A 23,123-nucleotide genomic window follows, 5' to 3' on the forward strand; every position below is an offset into this window, starting at 1 on the left:
CCTTGACCTCCATGACTGACATAAAGCCCAAAGGCAGGCATGTTCCATGAAAGCACGGGGTGCCAGGAGGCCTGGAGGTTCCACCTGCACATGTAGCTGCTGGATTTCTGTTGTGTGCACGTTAGCTTCACAAGGTTCCCCAAAGCTTGCCACCAGATCTGCCAGCCACTCAGAGGTTACTATCTCCCCCTCAAACAGCTTTACATCAATCCACCTTTCCTCCCTCTTTCTCTCCCTTCTTTTCCTCCTTCCTTACGTCTCATTCTGAGCCACATCGTCTAGGAAATCACAGCACCAGCACACTCGTGCATCTGAGCACCATCTACAATTGTCGCCTTGGTCACCGGTCCAGGGGACCAACATTAGCAAACGCTGATTGTCCAGACACGGTATTCAGTCCCAGGTGAGCCTCTGCAGGCGCGTGCTCCAGGTAGCTGCAGCCAGGGCGTTTAGCTGCTTTCATTGTCTCCCCTGTGCTTGTCTGGGGTCTCCCATTTTTACAGAAGGTAGAAATCGCTTCTGTAACCGGAAAGCATCAATGAAGGCTGGAAATATATCTAAGAGCTCCTCGGCCTTTACCAAACACAAGAGCCAAGTTGGGCCAAGAGAGCAGGGCGAATGGCCCAACATTTGCCAAGCAAATGCGAGAGTTCTTTCTGGGAACTGGGCTCGGCCCTTCAAATCCCACCTCGCTGCCCTCTCCTGGTTCCAGTTGTTGCAAATTTCATCCCTCTCGCTTGTCTCCTCCAGGCAGCTGTCACCGGGTGTGTGGGGGACAGGAAACAGGATTGCAAGATTAGCACTGAGCCTGCCTCACTGTTATCACGGCTGAGCCAGGGCCGCAGAGCCACAGTCCCTACTTGTCACTACCTGCTGCGACCTGGGGAGGGGGGAGGGGGAGACAAGGGCCTAAAATAAATTCCAGGCAAGGGCAACACTGGCAGTGACAGGGAGTCTTCCTCCAGATCAGCTCAGTTTTACTGTGTGAGCCGGGTGTGGTGGCACACACCTGTCATCTTAGCACTCAGGAGGCTGAGGCAGGAGTGTTGCCTTGAGTTTGAGGCAGCCTGGGCTATGTAGGGACACCATCTCAAAAAAAAAAAAAAAAAAAAAAGGAAGAAAAACAATTCTTTTTAATGAGTGTGGGCTAAGATTTAAACCCTGCAGAGGTGTTTTCTCACTCCACTCTTAACCAAACCCAGGACATTGGAGGCTGTATTTATTCGTGCCCATTTTACAGAGGGGGACATTGAGGGTCCACTGTGTTAGGTGGCATGTCCAAAGTCACATAGTGATAAGTGCAGCTTCAGCATTGGCCTCGGGCTCCTCTGACCTCAAAGCCACTCCCCCCATCTCGCTTTCCCCAGGGACATCACAGAAGAACTGAGAAGTACAGGTATCTGCCAGCCGGTGTGCTCATCTGCACAGCCCCTGCCTAGCACTCCCTTCCTGTCTGACATCTGCCCTGTGGATTTTTGAGGGCTGGGGCCTGGGCCCACCCAGGAAAGCCAGGTGCAGTTCTGGAAGGAGACACCTGCTGACCATGCTGCCTGTGGCCAGAAGGAGGCCAAGGATGGGTAGGACATGGCCGGGGCTGAGCTGGGAGTCTGAGGTAGTTGGAATTTGCATGCCAGGGCTAAACGCCAAGGAAAGCACCCAGGTCCAGGGCCTCTGCTTCAGCAGGGACAGGGTGAGGGGCAAACCTAGGACACAGCCAGGCCGGATGCAGGGGGCGTGGTCAGCCAGGAGGAGCCTGGGCCTTGTCCTGAAGGACCCCAGCGGCCCCAGAAGAGCTCTCAGCTGTGAAGTGGCCCCTCCAGAGTGTGTTTCCCAGGGGTCTGCGTGGCAGCAGCCTGGAAAATGTCCCGAGAAGAGGCAGCGGGCAGGGCTAAATCCGTCAGGAGGCCGTGGCTGGCGAGGAGGGTGGGGGCTGGGCTATCCGGCTGGTAGCAGAGGGGAGGGGGCACGGCTGAGCTGGGCTGAGAAGGTGGCCCTGGGTTCCATCCCCACCCCCAAAAAGACATGAACTCAGCAGCACACAGAGATGGTTAAGCGGAGGGTGACAGGCGGCCTGTAAATCCACTGTCCCTCTGCTCATGACCTTGCTGGGAGGAAGGAAGGAGAGAAAGAGGATGGAGCCCGCGGTGGCAGGCTGGTGGCAGCAGGGCAGCCTGTCCCTGCCCAGCCTGTCCCTCTCCATGTACCACTGGGCTGGGACTTTGTCTGGCAATGATTCAGCGGCCTTCACAGCAAATAGCTGCCAGAAGAGGACGGAATTCTAAACACTCTAACAACAAAAACTGGGAAATCTAAGGACCACAGATAATTAGATTCTTCTCAGCTATGATGCGAATTTTTTTTTTTTTTAAAGACACGGTCTTGCCATGTAGCCCAGGCTGGACTTGACCTCCCAGGGATCGTCCAGCCTCAGCTTCCCGAATACTGACATCACAGGTATGCATCACCACAGGTGGCTGACTCTGAGATGTGATTTTTGTTGTCATGGTTTTCCACAGACCCTGGGACTAAATCTGGTTAATTTTTTTTTCTTTTTGAGGTACCGGGGATTGAACTCATGACCTTGCGCTTGCTAGGCAGGCATTTATACCACTGAGTTAAACCCCCAGCCCATCCTAGGACTAAATCTAATTTCAGTTTCAAAATGACACTTATAACAGGAGGGGAAAAAAACTTTAAATAATACTTTGGGAAAACTGGTTATTTTTGCTACAAGAAATCACCTTATGAATCCACAATCATGAAAGAGAAACCAATTACGAACCCAGGAATGCAGAGGCATGTGCCACACACGGTCACACCTGAAGGTAAGCTCCGACTTAGTTTTCAGAAGCCTGCAAAATTAGGTCTGGGAAGCCCGCTATCTAAAAATAATCTCCCCAGCACACAGCCCTACACCCAGTGTTCAGACCACAAGGCCGCAGCCTTTCTCTGTCTTTGGTCTGTCGCTTCTCTTTGAATGGCTATGTTTGTCGGACTGTCTGGCTCTTTCTTTCTGTGTCTTCCAACAAGCCTAAGGAAAAACATCCTAAATGTCTTCATTTTTTGTTTTTTTGAAACACTAACCCCACCAAAAGTTGGAAGAGAGGAGGGGGGAAAAAACCCTTGGTCAAGGCATCTAAGGGATCAAGATGTTATTTGCAAGTCTCCCACCATATGGAGAGTTACTTTGGAAGCCTATCAAGAGGTAAAGAGAACATTTGACAAAATTGGCCGTACTTGTTCAATCCTTTCGAATCAGACTCAATTCCCACTCTGTTCATTCGCTACAGCCCCTTCTATTTGTCATATCAGCGACTGTGACCACAGGATATGTAAAAATACCGAGCAATTTTCAGCACCGGCTTCCAGTCCCTCAGTGCCCTGGGTACCATATGGTGTCAAGTTGGTCTGTATTTCACCCCCAGGAAATCAACTCATTAACTTCTCTCTCATTTACCCAAGAGTTGTTGCCAGAAAGAAAAGCCTTCATCGGCTGTGACTTATGGGAAGGAGAAGAGAAAGAGAAAGGGGGCCCATAGCAGGCGAGGCAGCATGGCTTTGGCTCCCTGGGTAGACACAGCCAGCCCATCTGCCCCGGCTCCTCTCTCTGCTGCAAGGGTCCCCTCCAGGTCACCTGATGGGGTCAGCCACACAGGAAGTGGGTACACCAGAGGGGTCCCGGGTTCCCCTCATCCTCCGTGTCTGGCCTTTGCACAGGGAGGCTGGTGGCGGACAAGCTGGGGGTGACGTGGGGAACACATGTGCAGGAGGAGGTCCCGGGCACTCGTCTTCCTACCTTTGCATTCTTGACATCCTGTGCAGTTCCATGTCGTCGCTGCCCCGGAAGCCTTTGGCGAACGGGTTATTCTCTATCTTCAACTGCGTGATCTAAAGGAAGGAGGGAGAGCGGTGGTGCACACATTTACACTGGATGGCTACAAGACAACCTAATCAGTGTCACAACAATGCGGCCTCAGGCAATGGGAAAAAGGTTAAGTAGTCACACAGGGACCCAGCACTCCCCTCAAGCAGAGGCTTTGAACAGTACCCCAGATCAAACTGCAGTTAAAAAGGGAAAATAATCTGGGTTCGTTTGCTCATTAATTTGCATCTTATTCTGCACTGGTCCAGCTGGATTTGCAGGCATGCACTTGGGGGCATGTGCGTGTGTGTGTGTAAATTTGGTGTGTTGTATTTCAAACACAATCTAGGCTTGCACATTTGCCCTGTCTCCCCCTCGGCAAGTTGTGTCTCCTGGCGCGGATGCTGACTACCCGGCAGGTATCTCCCATTAATCAACACATCTTGATTATTGCTTTTCAAAATCCTGCCATGCTTCACCCATGAGTTGTTAGCCAGGTAGAAAATGGTGTTCAATAAAATAAACACTACCACCTACCATGATTGCGTGTATGATAGCTATCTCACAGTGCCAAAGAGCCATCATTCTCTCCAAGAAATCAGCATTGCAGTGTACAGAGCTCAGCAACAGAATGGGATCTTTTTGCCAGTTTTGGTTCTGGGCCCAGCATTTTAATTTAAACCATCAACACATATGATATTAGTGTGAATGCGCAGTAGCAGATCTAGATGACAGAGCACAGCCTTATGGAGTTCACTGGAACTCCTTAAGATTGAGTGTAAATTGAGTTTTCATGCTCAATTATAGATGCCAGGGCATCAAGACTCAACTTTATCATCCAGGGTTCCCTCTCCACATGGCCATCACAGCTATGGGGCACCTGCATGCAGACTGGCTTCATATTTTTATTTAAATCAAACTGCTTTTACTCAAATTTATTTTAGCTGGAAATATTAAACCACTTCTCCATATGACCAACTCCGATCGCTTGTCATTCAATAAGAAGAAAATGGTTGTATCTAAGTCTCTCCACTGGCTGTCATGGACACCGCTAACCCCACAGCCTGCCTGCTCCTGGCTGAACAAAGAGATCAGTCTCTTTTAGAGAAACATTTAACATAAACTAACACTGAACTGAAATTAACACTCCGTCTCTGTCTTTCTGTTGGTCTCCTTTTCTGTCTGTCTGTCCATCTCTCTCTTTCTCTTTCTGATAGAAGAGTATAAAGGTAATCAAAAATAGAACTAAGCTAGGCATGGTGGTGCACACCTGTGATTCCAGCGTTCAGGAGGCTGAGGCAGGAGGACTGTTGCAGGTTCAAGGGCAGCCTGGGCTACTTAATGAGTTCAAGGCCAGCCTGAATTACATAGCAAGACCTTGCCTCAAAAAAATACCAAAGCAGCTTTCCCACCCCCCGATTCTATCATCTTTGAATATCCCAGAAAAATCATCTCATCTGCCCCAGTAGTATATGGACTTTAAAATCCTCTGTAGTAAGGGTCATTAACGAAATGCGCGCTGTAATTGGTCCACATGAGATACCCGCTATCGTCTGTTTCCTGCAAGGGACGTGCTCAAAGACTTGCTTCAAACTCTGATGAACACAAAATCACTAAATGTGGGTGGGGACCGCAGGTCTGTGGCACAGGGTTTGCCTAGACCTCCAGAGCCCTGGACGTGATCCTCGGCACTGCCAAGAGTAAACTAAATACATGCACACATAAGAGCATTTTCATAATAAAAAATAGATGCATAATTCACATTTTAAATTCATTTTATGATTCCAACCAAATGACATTCTGAAAAAAAAAGAAAAAGGCGAAACTACAGAGGACAGTTAAGGAAGCCAGGAGTTGGAAGAAAGGATGGAGGGAGGCACGGAGGCCTGGACAGATGGACACAGAGTGGCCTTCTAGGGCAGGGAAAGGCCCTCCCTTCTATTACAGCAAGCAGGAGATGTGCATCCCCCTGCGAAACCCATAGAGCCGGTAACACAGAGAGGGGACCTCAGTGTAAACACTGGACTTCAGGGCATGGTGATGATATCGGAAACAGATGTGTCTTTCTGGTGGGGATGTTGGTGGCGTAAGAGGCTGCACATACCGGGGAGGAAAGGGGGACTCTCTGTACTTCCTGGTTAACTTTGCTGTGAACCCAAAACTGCTCTTTTATAATATGTACATAAAAATATCTTTAAGAGTGTGAGTGTGTGTGCGCGCCTGTGCACGGGTATGATACGCATCTCTCCGTCCCTCTCTTCCTCCCTGTTTCTAACCGGGATCACTCCTGCAGCTTTCTGATCTTGCCCTGACTCTGGCACAAGGAGAGAGATCTGAAAAACCCCCTTTGAAAACTGTCTTTAAGATGCGCACTCCTGAGTCCAGTCACGGTTTAAGAATCTAACGGCCCGTGACCTGTGGGGCTTCTTTTCCGCTCAGATTTTGCCACAGTAAAATACAAGCAAAGGAATGACAAAAGAATAGTTTAATGAACTCAAAAAGGTCAAGCGAAAATCAGATCAGCTCAATAGGGGCAAAGGTAATCCTCAGCCTGACTCCATCCTGGTCCTTGCAAGTGTTGCAGCGGATGAGGATGAAAATTCAAGGCTGATTAGTGTCTGGTCCCTAATGTCACTACTCTATCAAGAATCGAGGACCAAAAATGGCACTGAGAAAAAAAAGTGTGAGCTGTAATTTTATCAGTGCAAACCTTATACCCACACCACCGCCTTACCCTCCCACAGGTTGATCACTACCTGCCCCCATTCCCACCCCGCAGAGATGGAGGTAAAACCCAGCTCTCCACCCCTGGACTACACTCCCAGCCTAATTCTTGTGCTAATCACCACAGCTTGTGAAGTCCCATCTGCATAGCAAAAGCACTATTTGCCCAAACACAGCTCAGGTGTGCTGATCTTACACAGGTCTTTTGGAGATGCAGCAGAAGCCCAGAAGACACAAGAATTGTCCCTGAGCAATGTTTATCTGCAAGTGTATCTGCAGGTGAGACACTGTCTTCCTCTGTACGTGTCCACTGCCACTATAACCCTGCCTACAAAACTCCCTTCCTAAGAGGCTACCATGTTTATCCAGACCGACACACCTGGATGGCCCAGGTCTACCAAAGGCCTCCACCACAATGGATTCCTATTCATAGACAAACGTAGTCTCTCCAAAATTGACCATAAGAACGGAGATCCAGGGGAGGGGTACACGGTGGGGAAACAAATACAAATACCAGTTCCAACGGGTGAGACAGGGGTTGTAAAACTTAATGAGAATAATTGTTGTGAATTCTTGCTTTTGAAAAAAAAAACTTCGAGAGAGCCAAACATCTTAATTATGTCTCTCTATTAGGGGTTCATTTCCTGGTCCCAACCCGAAAGCTCATACCTCATAAATATGGGCTCCATACACAATGATTTAAGCAGGAGGAAAATGCCTTTTGATGGGAAAGTAAGTTAATATCGGGGGACAGACATGCTCGCATACACGGGCATTGTTGCAAGAGCGGGAAATGAAATACCTACATGACTTTTTTAACACCTAAATATTTCTAGGGTTTGCTCCAAGAGCTGCTGACAAGTCCAGCGAGGACTTTACAAAAACGTGTTTCACAGCACAAACGTCGTTGGGGAAGATTCCAGTTTTTAAATATCTTTTTCAAGCTGTCAACCATCTGGGGAAATAACTCCCAAATCCATCGTGGGCTCGCAGCTGGACTGAGGAAATCCATCTCCTCATTAGAAGCCCGATGGTCCCAGGTGTGCAGACCCTGCCACAAACCTCCCTCCCCACCTGAGACCTGTGTCCATGTGCAGAAAAAGCATCCTGAATGCACGGAATCTTTTGACCCAAAAATATGGAGGCCAGGGCTGGCCAGAGCTGCCCTGACACCTGAATCGCACGGATCGCTTTTTCTTCCCCCATTCCCCTATCCAAAGCAAAACACTAAACAAATAGTCCCTGAACTAACGGCGTGTTCAGGGCATGCACCAAAGAAACCACAAGGACTAACATTTGTAATTATTTTTCAACCACAGTAATAAAAACTTACTGAACATCTTAGTGTTTTAGATTCTAAAATAGCCAGGGAGCGACCCTAGTAGTAGGCCAAGAGTTTTCCAGAGTCTGCACTTTGAATGGTGCTGCTCTGCTAATAATAAACCGATCAGCCAGGTAGTGAGCCAGAGATCATCTCAGTTAATCCTCACAGTTCCAGGAAGTGGGTGCTTTTATTATCCCCATTTTAGAGACAGGGAAACTGAGTTAAGCAAAGCCAAAGCCCAGTAGATCTGAATCCAAGCAGTGTGCACCCCTCAGCCTACACTGAGTAAGAATTCAGCTGGCTTCAACCCATGTAGTCACGAGTCCCAACACCTCGCCCAGGTGGGACAATAAAGCCAGGAGACTTGAGTCTACAAATCATACGCAGCCCTGGCCTGCTTCGTGAAATCACACATCGTATATCCACACGGGCAAGGCTGCGGAAGGGTCTTGCTGCAGGCTCGCCCCTCACAGAGAGCAGGTGCCTTCGGGACAGGAACAAAGCGGAGGCAAAGTTCACATGGGGCAGGGAGACAGAAAGCCCTCCTATGCAATCCCTCTTCTGTGAGGCAAGGAGTCTGCCAGGCTGGTCAAAAAGACCTTTCTATGCAGCTCAGCTAGACTCTGGTCCAAACCATAAAGGCAAAGCTGGTGCGGTCATCAAACATACACAAACGCATAGCTGCAGACACACAGTTTCACAGATGAACACAGAGACACACAATGGCCTGAGCTGCGCCTGTGATGGTTATGCATGCATTCATGCACACAGATCCCTAAACATACACATCAGAGGAGGCATCCCTACGAATCCGAGGTGCATTGGATACCATAGTGAGTTTGGGTGATAGTTTCCCTGGTCTGGATGTATAGGTAGGTATGTCAAACACGAAATCAGACCTTTTAGAATCATACACTTCTGCCAAGGTGTATAGAGGTATCTCTGAAATCTGGGAGGCCCTGAGCTCTACTCAGAGCACACAAATAGTGGCAGGAATCCTAGATGGTGTACTCTATATGCTGCCTGTTACTAATGACAATGATGTCTCAACTGACCAGTAAACAAGGGGTAAGGAGGAGAGAGAGGCAGAGCTCCCTCAGGCCCGCCCACAGCTAATGGGTGCCAAGATCAGAACTTCACAGAGCTTAGAAATCACCCCCAAAGGACTTGAGCACCCACACACACACACACACACACACAGATATATGCATTGCATGTCATATGTCTACCTCTTTCTGCCCTTTCTCTCTCTGGAGGTAGACTTTCTTGGGAGGAAAAAAAACAAAAGACGGATGTATTTTGGGACCCTATGCCAGGTCTGGAAGGTTCTAAGAACCTTGAGCTTCCTGCATGCTATTTTTTCCGGTGACCACTGCCATAAAGTTAAACATGGGTTTGCAGCCACCTCGGAGCAAAGTTTTCTGCAAGTCAGACTCAAAAGGACCCAGAATAGTTTTACAATTTTTAGGATGGGTGTTGGACCGCAGTGCTTTGCTCTTCCTACTTCAGCGAAGGGAGAGAACTCAGGAAAAGAAAAGTTTTCCTTCTCTGTTGAAAAGTAACTGTTTGGGAAGGGGAAGGAAAGAAGGTCTCCAAAGATCTGGAAGGGAATGTCCCCCACAGCTGGGCCTGGTCACCAACAACCTGACTTTAGGGACTACCCGAAGTGTGACACCACAGCCCTGGCCTTGCAGGGGCGCTGTCTGCAATCCAGCCCACACCAGAGTGACTTCATGGGGTGACTGATGTCTTTAGGGTGCTAACCCTGCCTCTCTGATCCTTCCCTGGCCTCTCTGCCAGGCTCTGTGCTGGGCAGCTTCCCCCCACCATGACTAGCCTGGAGGGGACAGAAGGGAGGAGGAGGCCCTCATCCCACATCCAGCTGGGTAAGCTGCCCCCTGCTCTCCCTCACCCCACGGACCCATACTTTGCCCCCACTACTCTGCCCCCTGCCCTTTCCTATGTCTCCAACAAGCACAGTGGAGGGAGGAAGGACATAGAGCCTTACAGAAAGTGCAGCTTCAGGAAAGGGGAGCTCTAGCCACCTGACCTAGCCTGGGGCAGCCATGTAATCAAGTAGCACCTATGCATGGGGGAAAATGTGTGGTTGTTTGGAGTGGGGGGATGGATTTTTTTCTCCATTAATTGGGATTAAATCCAGGGATCCATGGAGCTACATTGCCCCTCCACTTTTTTTTAAAGCGGGTCAGATTAAGCTGCCTAAGGCTGATCTTAAACTTGTGATCCTCCTATCTCAGCCTCCTAGAATGTTGGGGTTACAGGTATGTCCACCCTACCTGGCTGCAAGTTGGTTTCTAACCAGTATGCACCTGTGTGGGGGGGGGCAGTCATATCAAGCCCATGGATACAGGACAACCCACTGCAGTCCTTAGGGAGTGGCTTGGTCCCCGTGCAGCTCCCAGACCCCAAGGGTAGAAGTCGCTGTCGTTGACACAGGTTAAAGGAATGGAACTCTTCTTGAAGCACGGGGTTCCAGTGGGGACCCTGAAATCTGCATGAACCAGCAGGTGGCCCCAGGTGCAGCCCGCCAGGCAGGAGGCTTACCTTGTGATTTTGATAGGAAGTCACCGCGATAAACGCCGTCTCCGGAAACACATGGGTGCAGAATGCTGTGTTTTTTGAACCAAATCCATTATTTTCATCTGCTTTCACGATGTGTAATCTGGGCTGGTATTTGTGCATGGAATTTAGAATAATCTAGAAATAATAAAGAAAATGAGATTGTACGAAAGTCAAAACTCCCTTTGTTTCCAAATAAATCCCTGCTCCTCCTCTCTCCCTGCACCCCAGGAATCAGCCTGGTTACACAGGCTAGCGTGAAAAAGGAGTCATTTTTTCCCTCCTGTTTTGAAAAGGGGCCAGTGGTTTCATTAAAAAGAAACATTTCAGAAATGACAATTTCCAACCAAAAAAAAAAAAAAAAATGGGGCCAGGGTAATATTCCAGGAATCTACCCAAGGCACACAAAGCAGTAAATCAGAATTCTTAATAAAGTTTGCTTAATAAATTAACTCTCTGCATAAGGGACTTCCTGCCTCCCAAGGAGAGTCAAGCAAGCAGGGAGAAACAGGGCCAGCAACTTTTGAATGACTGGTGCAAGAAACAAACAAAAAATGTAAACAGACAAATAACCTCCTGCGCACATGCGCACACAAGGGGAAACACGAAGGATTTGTAAAACCTGAAGAAAATTCACCAGCGCCACTGCTGCCCAGCCTTAGCCTGGGAGCTGCTGGGTGGGGGACAGACCTCAGATCTCAGAGTCTTTGTCTAGAGAACACGAAAAGTGGAGTCCATGAAAGGGAGATAGTGCAAGGAGCGGGGACCCAGTTTGGCCGCTAAGCATAGTGAGATGTGAGGAGGAAGCACCCCAGAACCCCGCCCCATCAAAGCAGGAGCTATCTGCCCCCAGGTTCACTTTCTCCGACTTTATCAATGTTGCCAGGATTATCTCCCGGCTGGGAACTGCTCTATCTGCTTCTGGGGGGAATATTCTCCCTTCTTTCCATCGCTCCGAGCTGGGGACCAGTGAGGTCCCCCATAATCTCAGACGCTGTCCTGTTATTATAACCGCTGTTGTTCTTAGGAGGAGACAGGAGAGGACTTTCCAGCTGCCCATTCTCTCCCGAGTCAGGACTGTTCATTGGCGACGAGCATCACTCCTAATAAAACTGGGTTTGTTGTGCTCCTGACGCCTGCATTTGGATGCTCCCGGAAGGCTATTAACACTAATATTTACCCAAACTGCTTTGGTACTTATCCTCTGAATCACTGCATTTAAGGGCCTGAAAAATCTGCCCTGGTTTCTCCCCCCAAGGAGGGTGAACTGGAGCGGGTTTGTCTCAGTGTCTTTGATTTGCATCGTGAACCCTGGGCCAGGATTCCGGGACCAACCCTGAAGACCCCGGGAGTGGGAGTGGGGGTGGGGTGTGCAAGCCCTCAGCCCCGAGGCCCGGGACCTGGCCTCAGGCTCTAATCTCTGGCTGCCGGGGCGGGCCGCCTCCCTGGCCGATAGCGACGCCGGCCGACCGGGGTGGCGTGGCGACAGAGAGACGCAGAGGGGCCCCGCCGGCCGCCACAGCCCCCAGCCAGTGCAGCCATCGTCCCGGCTTAAGCAAATTGCTTTGATGGCTGGGGACAGGGCGGAGACTTCAGCGTGCGAGTGATCTAATGGCTCCTAATTTCATTAGAGGGCTGAATTAAAAGCCCAAAGTCTGGGGTCAGGCACTGCTCCCTCTTGTCTTAAGCTATTCAGAAGGACCTGAAACTCGCAAGGGTGCCTCCAGCTTGGTGGCAGGGCTCTGCCCCTTCCCTAGGTGTCCACCCCAGAGTGACCTCAGAGGCACAGATAGGAAACCAGAGGAAAGAGGGGAAACTGGATGAGAGGGGAGGAGACAGGAGCAGAGATGGTGGTGGGTCTGGTCCCCCTCCCAGGCTGGGGTTCCACGGAGGCCACTGCCCCTGTGTTGCCTGGTGCCCTGCGGACACCAGCAGGGAGAATTTCAAGGGACCTTTATGCAATGGTCCCATTCCTCCCAGGCCTTTGAACCTGGAGGGGAGCTGCCGTGGCCAGCTGACACCCTGGGAAGCAGGAGGTCATCTCCACACATTGTCCCCCAGCAAGCCATCTGCACCCTTCGGAGCCCTCCAGGAGGCACAGAAGGGGAATGGGACTTTCCCCTCCCAGGCCAGTCACCCAACCTTCCTACCACCCATGGTGCAGGGCGCTGCAGGGCAGCGTCCACTCCATGCCCCAGCCCCGCCTTCCCTAGAATGGTGACCACACCAGGCTGCCCTTCTCTCTGGAGAGAGGACCTGGTGAGGCCAAGAGTGGCCTTCAGAATGAGAGCGATCTAACCTGAAATCGTTGTTCCCAAATACAAACTGTGACCCAGGGCCAGTCGCCTCCCTTCTGCATGACTCTTTGCAAAGCCTGAGCACCTTCTCCTTCCTTTCTGTGCTGCCACGGGCAATAGACCCATTTTCAGGATGGGGACACCAAGCCAAGAATGATACATGGAATTCTGAGACTGCGTTTTTCCAATGAGTATTTCCAGTGAAGAGATGTAAGGATATTTTCTCCGAGTCAGTGTTCTGTTCTTCATTTTCTTTGTGAAAGGGAAGTGACACCCTACTGAGAATCCACTGAAGGCTGCAGACTGTCTAGCAGAGCAGGGGGGCCTTGTACACTGGACCTCCTGCATATGGTTGGGGAATTTACCCAGTCGCTCTCTTGGAACCTGGCTTGTGTGCTCCAGCCATGGGTGGAGGGAGAAAGTCAGAGACAAAAAAATAGATCTGCCAACAGCATCCAGCTACAAGAGGCACTGGTGCCAGGGTTTGCCTCCCCTGAGCCCATCTGCCACCTGGAAATGGCAAATGAACTGGGCAGGTGACATGGGCTCTCTCCCTCTCCACAGGCCCTTCCAATAGTAATTAATAAGGCGGGCCTGGGAAGGGACCAGATGGAAACAGCTTCTGCCCCTCACCTCTCATAGGACTACGCCCCGAGATGTTCCTCAGATCTTAGGGTTCAGTCTTCATCACCCATGACCCCCATGCAGCCACACTAAAGACATAGGGCTGGGCGCTGGGGCCCCACACTTAAACCCCAGGCCAGCAGAACCGGAGGAGAGAATGCGCCCTCCTAGCAGGAAGATGGTAAAGAAGGGAAACTGAATGGAGTCAGGAGGAGCGGGAGGCAAGGAAAGACAGAAGAGATGTCAAAGGGAGGAGAAAGGAAAGAGGAAAGGAGTTGAGATCAGAGATCAGAAAGATGGAAGGACTTTAAAGAAGCCAGGAGGAGGAGCAGGGGACACGGGAGCGAGGTGCGAGGAGGGAGGAGGGACTCACGTGCCCGAACGGGTCCAGGTGGTTGTTGGTGAGCTTCAGCTTCTGGAAGGAGACCAGCTGCCGCATCCAGTGCGCCCCGGTAGCCGGCGAGTCCGGATGCACGTAGAGTCGGCCTGGCATGGCGGGCTCGGCCTTGCCAGTCACAGACCTAGAGAGGTAGCTGCAATTAAGGGACTGGTGGTGGCCCACGGTGGCCTGGCCCTTGCCTCTCCTTTCTGGGGTCTCCCAGATCCCCCCGAGTGCCCTGCGTGTGACCAGCCAAGCCCCCAGCCCAGCTCCAACTTCTATCTCCATCCTTCCCCAGTGCCAGCAGCCTCCCGCGGCCCAAAACAGTCCTCAGTGTCCGGATGTCTGGCCTCCTTAAGTGCTTTGGGGGGCTGGGGGGTCTCCCTTTCCAGCCTCCTACTATTGGCAGCCTTGGGGCAAAGGAGCCTGTGGAATGGGCTTCTCCTCTTTGGCCTTTTCAACTCAAATACCGTGGGCCGGTTTTTTGTAATTTCATAAAAAAGAAGAAAAAAGGCATGTTCAAAGCGAGGAACTCATAAAAAATAGCCATAAATGGTTTTATGCCTCCAGAAATACATATGGCATTTGCTAACGGTACACTTCTTTAAAACCTACAACCCATAGGTGCAGCGATGGGAGATGCAGCTCATTCCCCCCAAGCCTCAGCTGAGGGACGGTAAGGCGCCCACAAGCCGGGAGCGCACAGTAGGAGTCGGTCACTTGTGCCACGACGCGTACCATTTATTATCCGCGAACTTGTATCTGTGGTCATCGGCGGGAACAATGTCCATGAGGAGAATGTACTTGGTTTTGGGATTGAGGCCGGTCACCTTCACTTTGTAACTGGGAAACATCCGCCTGGGAGGGGGCCAGGGCGAAGGAGAGAGCAGGGAAGGGATTAATGCCAATATTCTGGAGAGCGCATCCACGATCTGTAACGCTAACAGCAACTGCTTGAGAAGCAGGGAAAACTGGCCCCACTCCACTCTCCCTGTGATCCACCCCGGGTTTCCCCTGAAGTTACGGGGAGACGGCAAAGGCTGGGAAAGATGGAGGTGGAGGTGCCTAAAAGGAAAACAGACACTAGGCTGCAGCTTAGAGCGCCCTAGTTTCGGAGGTGGCCTGCAAAGGAACCCCCTTTCCGCGCTGAGTAAATGCTCTCTGAGCCTGCATCTATCCCTCAGGGTAATGAAACTCATTAGGAGCCAGCCACTTCCTCCACCCCGACAGGTGCTGTCTGTTCTCCAGCACCCTCGGGGTCCTCCAACGCCACCCTGTGCGTACCCAGAGAGGCACGTGGGTGTGCATTTGCGTCTGCTCTCCAGCGCTGGGGATTAGCGGGTGGTTTGGAGGGCGATCCCCAGTTTAATCCGATTGGTGCCCGGATCACGGGTCTTTAGCAGGATTTTATCCCTAAACGTTCCACCATTTCCCCCCAGGTGCCTAGCACTCTGCCTAGGAGGCGTAAAATCCTCGGCCCTCAGCAAAGAAACCCCAAACCTATCCAGATTAGGTTTGGGTAGGAGCTGGGGCCTGGGCTGGGCTGCAGGGATTTAAAAGCTGGTGGCGCGCAGGGGCGCGGTCCACAGCACCCTGAGCTCGCAGCCTGGCGCGCTCCCAGCTCCCTCCCGGCCTGGTCAGGAGGGCGCCCCCGAAATCGGAGCGCTGGAGGCCGCCCGGGCGAAAGGCCGAGCGGCTGGACCTCTGCTGGCCCGGCGCTGGCGGGAAGGGCGCCCGAGGCCTTGCCCCGGAGCCGCGGAGCCCGGGCCTGGAGTGTGCACCGCCCCGCGCGCGCTTGCAGGCGGAGGCGGAGGCGCCGCGCCGGGACCTCGCAGGCCTTTTATAGTTAAATGCTCTGGGCTCGGGCGTGGGGGAAAAGCGCCCGCCTCGGTCTCTGCTTCCTCGGCGGGGAATGGGAAGAGGACCTCAAAGCCTTGATATAAACACAACGCGCGCCTCCTGGTTCGCTCCGGCTGTGGGCCGAGCGGGGGAGCCGACATTGTTTAATTCCAAATAATAATAAATGTCACTGGTGTCAGTTTATTGCGCGAGGCTTCGGCTGCAGCACTGGGGGTGTCTGGAGAGGGGGCTCCACCCTGCGCCTTCACACTGTCGGCGGCTGGGGCCGAGCCTCGCGGCCTCTCCGCTGCACCCGCCTGCTCGGGGCCACCTGGGGGCCTCCTGCACAGGACGCGGGGCCAGGGACGGGGGAGGGTGTCCCCGCGCGCGCGCACGCACACACCGGGGCGCACGGCTGCGGGACCCCGCCGCCCCCTCCTCCAGCAGCTCACGCTTCCAGCTACGGCGCACGAGCTTGGTCTGGAAGCCTGCGGCGGAGCCCGGGCCAGGCCGCCGTGTTTACCGGTGTCTGTGTATAGAGCTCCACCGAGCTCCGGTTCACTTTCAAAGGCTTCGCCTGCTTTCTATAAACAATGAACGAGGTAGCGAATACATTCAACAATCCAGGGTTTGGCAGGCGGGCAGGACCCTGGAACCACTCCAAGGTCGGGGCGGGTGGGGTGGGGGTGGGGTGGAGGTGGAGGTGGGGGCGAGGGCTCAGGTCTGAGGACGGGGAATCTTAGGCCCGTCTCTCCGTCTTCTGTTTTCTCTTTCCCTCTTTCCTTTCTTCCTCCTCCTCTCGTTACTAATCCATCCAGATAGCACAGCCCCCACGCTCGAATTTTTCTGTATTTGAGGTGCAAGAAACAGATGCCCAGTATCTGGAGTTCAAGGTTTGGGTATTTCCCCATTCTTATGAGAACCAAGGAAAATTTCTCCCGGTGCCTCTTTGACCATAATGGAGTCAAACAAAATGTTCCTCTCCATCCTCTCTCCCTTCCTCCTCTCACCTCTGTCCTCTGTTCTGTTTTCTGTTTTCTCTCCGCCCCTTCTCCTTGCCCCCTCTACAGCCACCTTCTGTTTCTCCCACGATTACCCCCCAACCAGCTCACCTTCCGGCCTTGGTAATGATCATCTCCGTGCCCACCTCGTGGAATTTCAGCCACAGTTCTCTTTCGTGGAGAAACACCTTGATTCCTTCCATGCCCTGCAGTAACCAGGAAAAAAAAATCACAGTGGCATGCCTTAGTACCAAGGGCCACTCTTCACCCAAACTCTCCGAGAATCTACAAACTGCTTCTCCTCCGTGGAAGAAAGTGTTTTCTCCCGTGATGGCAACCCTGGTCTCTGCCCAGGAATCCCCGTTGTCAGTCCATCCAACAATTCCGAGAGTCTACAGCATCGCCGGGTACTGTCATCTAATGCCACCGACCAACACAGAGCTCCAGAGCAATCAAGCATGGGGGCTTCAGGACCCACCGGCTGCTTAATTTCAATATGGTTGAGATACTTTCGAGAAAAAAAGAAAAAAAAACTCCACCTACAAAAACCCACCCAGGAACTTCTTGTAGGGACAACCAGAGGTCCACTTACACAAAACACACAAATGTGCAAATAGTGTGTGTGTGCGAAGCACACAGAAGCAATCCCAGAAGCAATCCAATCACAGAAGCAAATAGGAACATCAAATCTTCAATTTAAAAACTTTACATTACCATATGTCCCTGCAGTTCAGAACAAAAGAGTCTCAATGTCTCTATTTTAATGAACTTCTCAGGCTCTCCCTATATCTAAGGCCCTTCACTCCCAGGAATTATAATACGAGGTGATGGCTGGAGCCATCTAACATTTCGTTTTTAACTAAAAGTCGTTTTACAAAAATCGACCCAAAAAATAATACAAAGTATTCGTTTTCAAATAAGTAGTCACAGCATGAAAAATGGATTCACTTTTCCTTATAAGAGTCTAAGTTTCCCAAGCTGTGCTCAGGATGGCTACTTCTGTAAAAATGCACATGCTTTTATTTTCTTTTTTGGAAGTGCGAACGCATCTATGAACAATAGTCGGAGGACAAGGAGATCCCAAGGAGGCCGCCTTCTGCTCAAGTCACACTACTCTGTGTCCTGTGATCCGAGCTCCGTGTTTTACAATCACGGGGTCTGCTAGGGCCCCTTCGGCACACCTAATGCCACCAGGTTCAGGGAGTTAGAGCCAGGCGAGGTGCCCAGCCCAGTGAGCCTCCCTGTGTACCCACCCACCCCACCCAGCCTTGGGCTCCCCAACAGCCACCAGGTCCCGAAGGCAAGACAAATGGTACAGCGTGCTCAGGCCCAGGCGGCAGCAGAGGTGAAGGCTAGGCAGATCTAAAGAGGGGTCAAGCCATCGCTCACTCGGGATTGGGGCGACTACTGACTGGGTCCTTACTAAGAGGCTCAGAGCCAATTCTGTACTTAGTGCGGTGAGGGGAAGGGAAAAAATTACCTGGGCCATTGTTAGCTGACCCCACATAGCCAGCTAATTGAGATTTTTTTCCCCAAACAATTTAAATAGATCTCAAAAATCCTCAGGCCATAAAGATAATCGGTACAATAAAGTAGATTGCAATGTAATGGAATCTGGGCTGCCAATATGCTGGGGTTTTGAGAGACAGGATACAGGATAGGGGATCCGGTGGGGAAACAAGACAAGAGGCAATACTTTGAGAGAGGGGTTCTCTTTTTGCCTGCAGGACCAACTGAGAAGGGAAGCCAAGCTGGGCTTTGGCCTCTGCAAAGGGTGGCCAGCAGTGACCTCTCTTACCTGCTGGGTGAAGGCCGCCTGTGGAGATGCCGGAGACTTGCTGGGGGCCCCTAAAGCGTTTTCAGCTTTGGGATCACAGGCGAGGTCTTTCGAATCAGGCTCCAGAGGTGTGTGCGCCAGGCCAAAGCCCTCGCCTGCGTCAGCCATGGTGCGCCCCAGGCCGGTGCCCGCTCAAGGTTCTGCTCTGAGAGGAGACCAAGAGAGAAGGAGAGAGGGATTTGGAGAGCACAGTTCTAGCAATGGTGGGGAACAGTCTGGTCTGGTTTCCAGCACTTCCGTTCCCAGCTGGAGGAGGCTGTAGAAAGTCCCATCACCATCATCATCTCATCGTAATTATTTTTATCATCATCATTACTGTTACTTTCTGGCCACGCACAGCCTCTCTAAAAGGGCCCATATGAGAGCCAGAGGAGAGCCCCACATCGCCTGCCCTGCGCAGCTCCCCCGATAAGCAAGCTGCCCGTCAAATTTGTCCGAACTCTTGCAAGAGCCAATAAAGATAAGGCGTAGATATTTTTGGAAGCCATTGGGTACTAACCAAAAACCCAACCAAACAAGAACCCAAGGCCCTTTGGAGAATTTCTTTTCTCCGTCCATGTACAGGACGCAGACAGAGCTTTTTAATGAAACTACAAAAGGAACGTGTGTCTGCAGCAGGCCCAATGCCCTAAATAACCCGCCTCTTGCAAAACCTAAAGCAGAGGAGAAAAAGGATGTGTGAACGGACACACCAGTTTCCAAAAGAGAATTCCTGACATCTTTTTTTAAAAATCAGATACAGGCTGGAAAATAGAGAGCCCTTCAAAATTAAAAAGAGCCCCCACTTCCCCCCAAACTTAAGCATGACTTGTCAAAAATAAGTACCAACTAGCCACACAGAGGCCCAAGGAAGAAAATAACCTCAGGTCGGAGAGAGGAGCGCGCCCACGCACCGGGGTAAGCAGTCTCCAGTCTTTAGCCCAGGCACAGATGTTTCTAGAGCTTCCTTGAGCTGCAGGCCTGGCTGGAGGCTGGAGGGGTCGAGCTCGTTCCCCGATGAATTTTGGTTGCAGGTACTGGACTGCCCGCCAGGCCCACTGCAGTAGGGAGCACGGCCCACTTTTGCAGGGTCAGAGGACGGATCTCACAAAACCACAGCTGCGGAGCGGCTGCAGCCTGCCGCCCGCTCACTCTCCGATCTTTCAGTCTGCTCGCCATTCCCAGCTAAGGATTCGCACCACCAACCCGGCCCAAAGCACGAAGAGACCTCGGGAAAGGAATGCAAGCCAAGGCCACCGTGATCCTAGCAGTCGCTGGGCCCAATACCGGCTCCCACCCTGGTCTGCAGTAGTCCAAAGCCTAAAGATGGGGCCAGAGGACGAGCTTCTGAGGCCCGATCCCCGAGCAGCTTCCTTCCCGTGGCCCTCGCAGTTTGGGGGAGGCGGCAGTGGGAACCCTGCAATCTGCTCATAACAAAAGAAAGCAGGGCTGGTGCCCCCCCAACACTCGGGTTCACTCCGGGCCGAGGATAGAATCCCACCCCGCGCCCTTTGCAGGGTCCGGGGAGCTCCGGGCTGCAAGAGACGAACAAGATGCGCTTTGACAGAACCAGGCCGCGCGTCCTGCCAGCCAGCCCCAGCGCCGCTCCCCGGCTGCGGCCGCCTCCCGGGCTCGGATCCCCGGGAAGGTCTGGGCCGCACCACCCTCCGCACCGGGCTCTGCAAGGCGCAGGCGAGGCCCGAGTCGGCCACGCGCGTCCCCGGAGCCGACTCAGCTTCGGAGCTCCCACCCGAGCCGCCCCAGCCACCTCGAGGACGGTTACCTCGCTCGCTCGGGGAAGCCGGTGCATTCACCACGTCCCCTCCTCCTCTTCCTAGCAGGGAAGCCGGCGGTGCGGCGGGGGTGCAGGCATGGTGACTCGGGGCTTTACGCTGGGGACCGCTCGCCCAGCCTGGTGGATACCGCCGCCCACAAAGCGGCAGCCTCCGCTGCAGCCTGGCGGGGACTGCCCACCTCCAGCACACACCTCCTCCGCTCGCCGCGCTCCCTGAAAGCTTCCAAGCTGTCAGGCGCCAGCAGGGCTCCCAGAAATGCAGAGCGCCGGCTGGAGGAGCCCCCACAGCCCAGCCTTGCAATCCCCAGAGCTCCGCTCCTCCTCCTCCTCTGCACCCCCAGGGAAGAAAAGTTGGGAGAGCGGGGAGCCGAGGGAATTGTGGAAGTCTTTTCTGAGCGCTGCTTTCAGGGTTAAGTTCCGGAATTCGAGGTAAGAGCTCTCTCTCTCTCTCTCTCTCTCTCTCTCTCTCTCTCTCTCTCTCAGAAATACAAGCCAGCTCTGCTGAGCTGCTGAGCGCAGTGACGTTGAGTTACATTGATGCTTACAAAGTATTGAAATTGCCTGTCCAACTAGCTCCCACCACACACTGCTTCTCTCTCTCTCTCTCTCTCTCTCTCTCTCTCTCTCTCTCTCTCCTTGCCTCTCTCCCTCCCTCTCCTCCTCCCACCCTCTTTTCTCCTCTTCTCTCCCTTTTCCACCTACCACTTTTCCACTGGATTTCCCACACACTCAGCTCACGAGGGGACTCTCCAGTACAGAACTGGCCATTGCCCCTCCCCTCCCCCCCCCTTCTCAACCTTCATTCATCTGTGCTGTTCAAGCTGGTGGCGGCTGCAAGAAACGTGCACAAATCATGGCAAACCCTGCTCCCCGGGAAGTACAGGAATCCCCATGACCTGACCGGGCCCGCAGAGAACCAGTCTGAAGCCTCAGGAGGAGCACACACATGCCCCGGGCCTTTGCAACCTCGCCCACATTCTCTCCCCAGCGCTGACCTCAGGCCAAGCTGAGTGACCCCACAGGACCGCAGGAACCCGGGGCGGCTGCCCTGCTGTCTCTTCCCCAGCCCCCATTCATCACCCCCACTCCCCACCACTGGGGGTGACCGCAGAGTAAAGGTGCCTTGGGGTGAGGACCAAGATCAAAGATGCCAAGCAATCATCCTTGCAGTGGGTCCCTACCCCACCCCCACCCCTGCTAGGGCCACCGGGCCGCCCTGGCTGGAGGTGTACACAAGGCAGTGCCCAGCCTTATTCAAATAATCAAACAATCACTGGGACTGGCCGGGGGTTTCATCTCTCTGCACGCCTCTGCCTGCTGTCCACTCTGAAATCCAGGGTTGGCTGAAGAGGTCAATGGAAGCAGAAACACTGTCAGCAGGTTCCTGAGCAGACCCAAAGGAGGACACCCAGTGCTGGGGCCTGGAATAAATGGCAGAGGTCGTGTCCTGCTTCCTAAGCCTGCACCCCTTTGTCCTGTTCTCTTCCTGGGCTCTAACTGGAGACTAAGAAGAAGGGAGGAGAAACGTCCTGAGGTTGGCAGAGGTGTAGCCCAGGTCCTTCCAACCATCCAGACGGGGAGAAAACCAACCCTCTCACCTTTCCAAGTCTGTTTTTAAACAGACCTTGGCCAAGGCAATTCATTTTATTTATGAAAACATTTTTGCTACCAAAATGTCAGCTCCGGGCCTCTGGGCTTGCTGAAGAGGTGTCCAGGATGGAGACCAAGATCAAAACAAAAATGAAAAACAAGCATGGCGGCAAAATGAGCCTGAATCCCCACTTCTCTGGTAGAAGGAAGGGGAAATCCAGAAAGACCACTCCAATCCCTTTAAACTCACAGAGATTTGGCGGATGAAATTAATTCCCATAAATAATCTGCAGACCCTTCCCAAAAGGCAAGCGCTGGACTCCCCAAGTAATAGCTCCGCCAGATCCGCTGAGTTCCTGGAGACAGGGCATGGAGACAGACGGCCACCAACCAAAACTGGGACTCTTACACAGGGAAGGGGCACAGTCCATCCTTCCCAGTGACACCAGGGCTCAAAATTCTCAAGTGTGATCTTCCTATTTTTCTCGCTAAGGTGGGGTGAGGGGATCCAGCAAGGTGCTGTAGAATGAGAGGCCGGGGTCCCATGGAGAGAGCTGACCCACACTCTGGCCCACACTCACCTCCAAAAATCCCACCTCTTCCTCCCTTGCAGAATCCAGGAGTACCTCGCTGAGGCGGAGGTCGCAGGGCTTGAAAGGACCCCAGAAGCGACCCCTCTCTTAGGCCAGGCTTCTCTTCTCCTCTGTCCGGAGAAGCACAGTACCTCCCAGCTCGTAGTTGGCTTGTGGTCTCCAACAAATTAAATATTACTGTTTATTACCAGGCATACCCCAATAAAATAAAGAGGCAACCAGGCGATACCGACTATCTCACCAGCCGCTGCACCTATAGGACTCGGAGACGTCACGAGTCACGCAACGGCCCGCGCTGTCACGCTTGACTTGGGGGGCAGCGGCGGGAGGTTCTAGTCTCCATCTCCCTCTATCAGTCCCGGTACTCTAGCTACAAGTCCAGGACGCCTTGGCCCCGGAGAATAAATAAAGAAATAAACAAACCCAGCGCCCTGGGGGAGGGCAGGCGGTGAACATTAGGACACAAATATAGCCAAGATCGATTTTCTTAGAGCGGAGGAGAGGAGGGGGCTCCAGCCCGCTTTGGAAAGAAATCGAGTTATTGAGAGGAATGAGATCTTTTGCAAGAGGCAAGGATTTCTTGGTATTACTTTTCTTTCTTCCCCCTGAAAGGAGCTTAGCTTTTTAGCAATGCGTGTGGAGGAGTTTCTCCAGGGCTTGCTTTTCGTAAAGCGATAACCACACGCCCAATTGCAGAAC

At 52.5% G+C, this 23,123-nt stretch overlaps 1 protein-coding gene across 3 annotated transcripts in view; it reads right to left on the minus strand.

Moving 5' to 3' along the window:
• Tbx5 (T-box transcription factor 5) overlaps window positions 1–22,593 on the minus strand; it is a 44,691-nt gene extending 22,098 nt beyond the window's left edge. Inside the window, exons 1-7 of one of the 3 annotated variants that reach the window (XM_013142256.3) lie at window positions 22,413–22,593; window positions 18,429–18,612; window positions 16,742–16,836; window positions 14,529–14,648; window positions 13,785–13,932; window positions 10,476–10,628; window positions 3,797–3,888 (exon numbers count right to left, since the gene is read on the minus strand). In XM_013142256.3, coding sequence (XP_012997710.1) covers window positions 3,797–3,888; window positions 10,476–10,628; window positions 13,785–13,932; window positions 14,529–14,648; window positions 16,742–16,836; window positions 18,429–18,575 — 755 coding nt within the window. In that variant the 5' untranslated portion in view covers window positions 18,576–18,612; window positions 22,413–22,593. Of the gene's footprint in view, window positions 1–3,796; window positions 3,889–10,475; window positions 10,629–13,784; window positions 13,933–14,528; window positions 14,649–16,741; window positions 16,837–18,428; window positions 18,613–20,229; window positions 20,881–22,412 lie in introns of those variants that run through there. The other 2 variants (XM_063225699.1, XM_013142255.3) reach the window with 2 other exon arrangements.
• Window positions 22,594–23,123: the final 530 nt, after the last annotated feature.

This window comes from Cavia porcellus, unplaced genomic scaffold (assembly GCF_034190915.1).
Source record: "Cavia porcellus strain 051 isolate PalLab524CR breed Dunkin Hartley unplaced genomic scaffold, mCavPor4.1 scaffold_16, whole genome shotgun sequence".
NCBI classification, from domain to species: domain Eukaryota; kingdom Metazoa; phylum Chordata; class Mammalia; order Rodentia; family Caviidae; genus Cavia; species Cavia porcellus.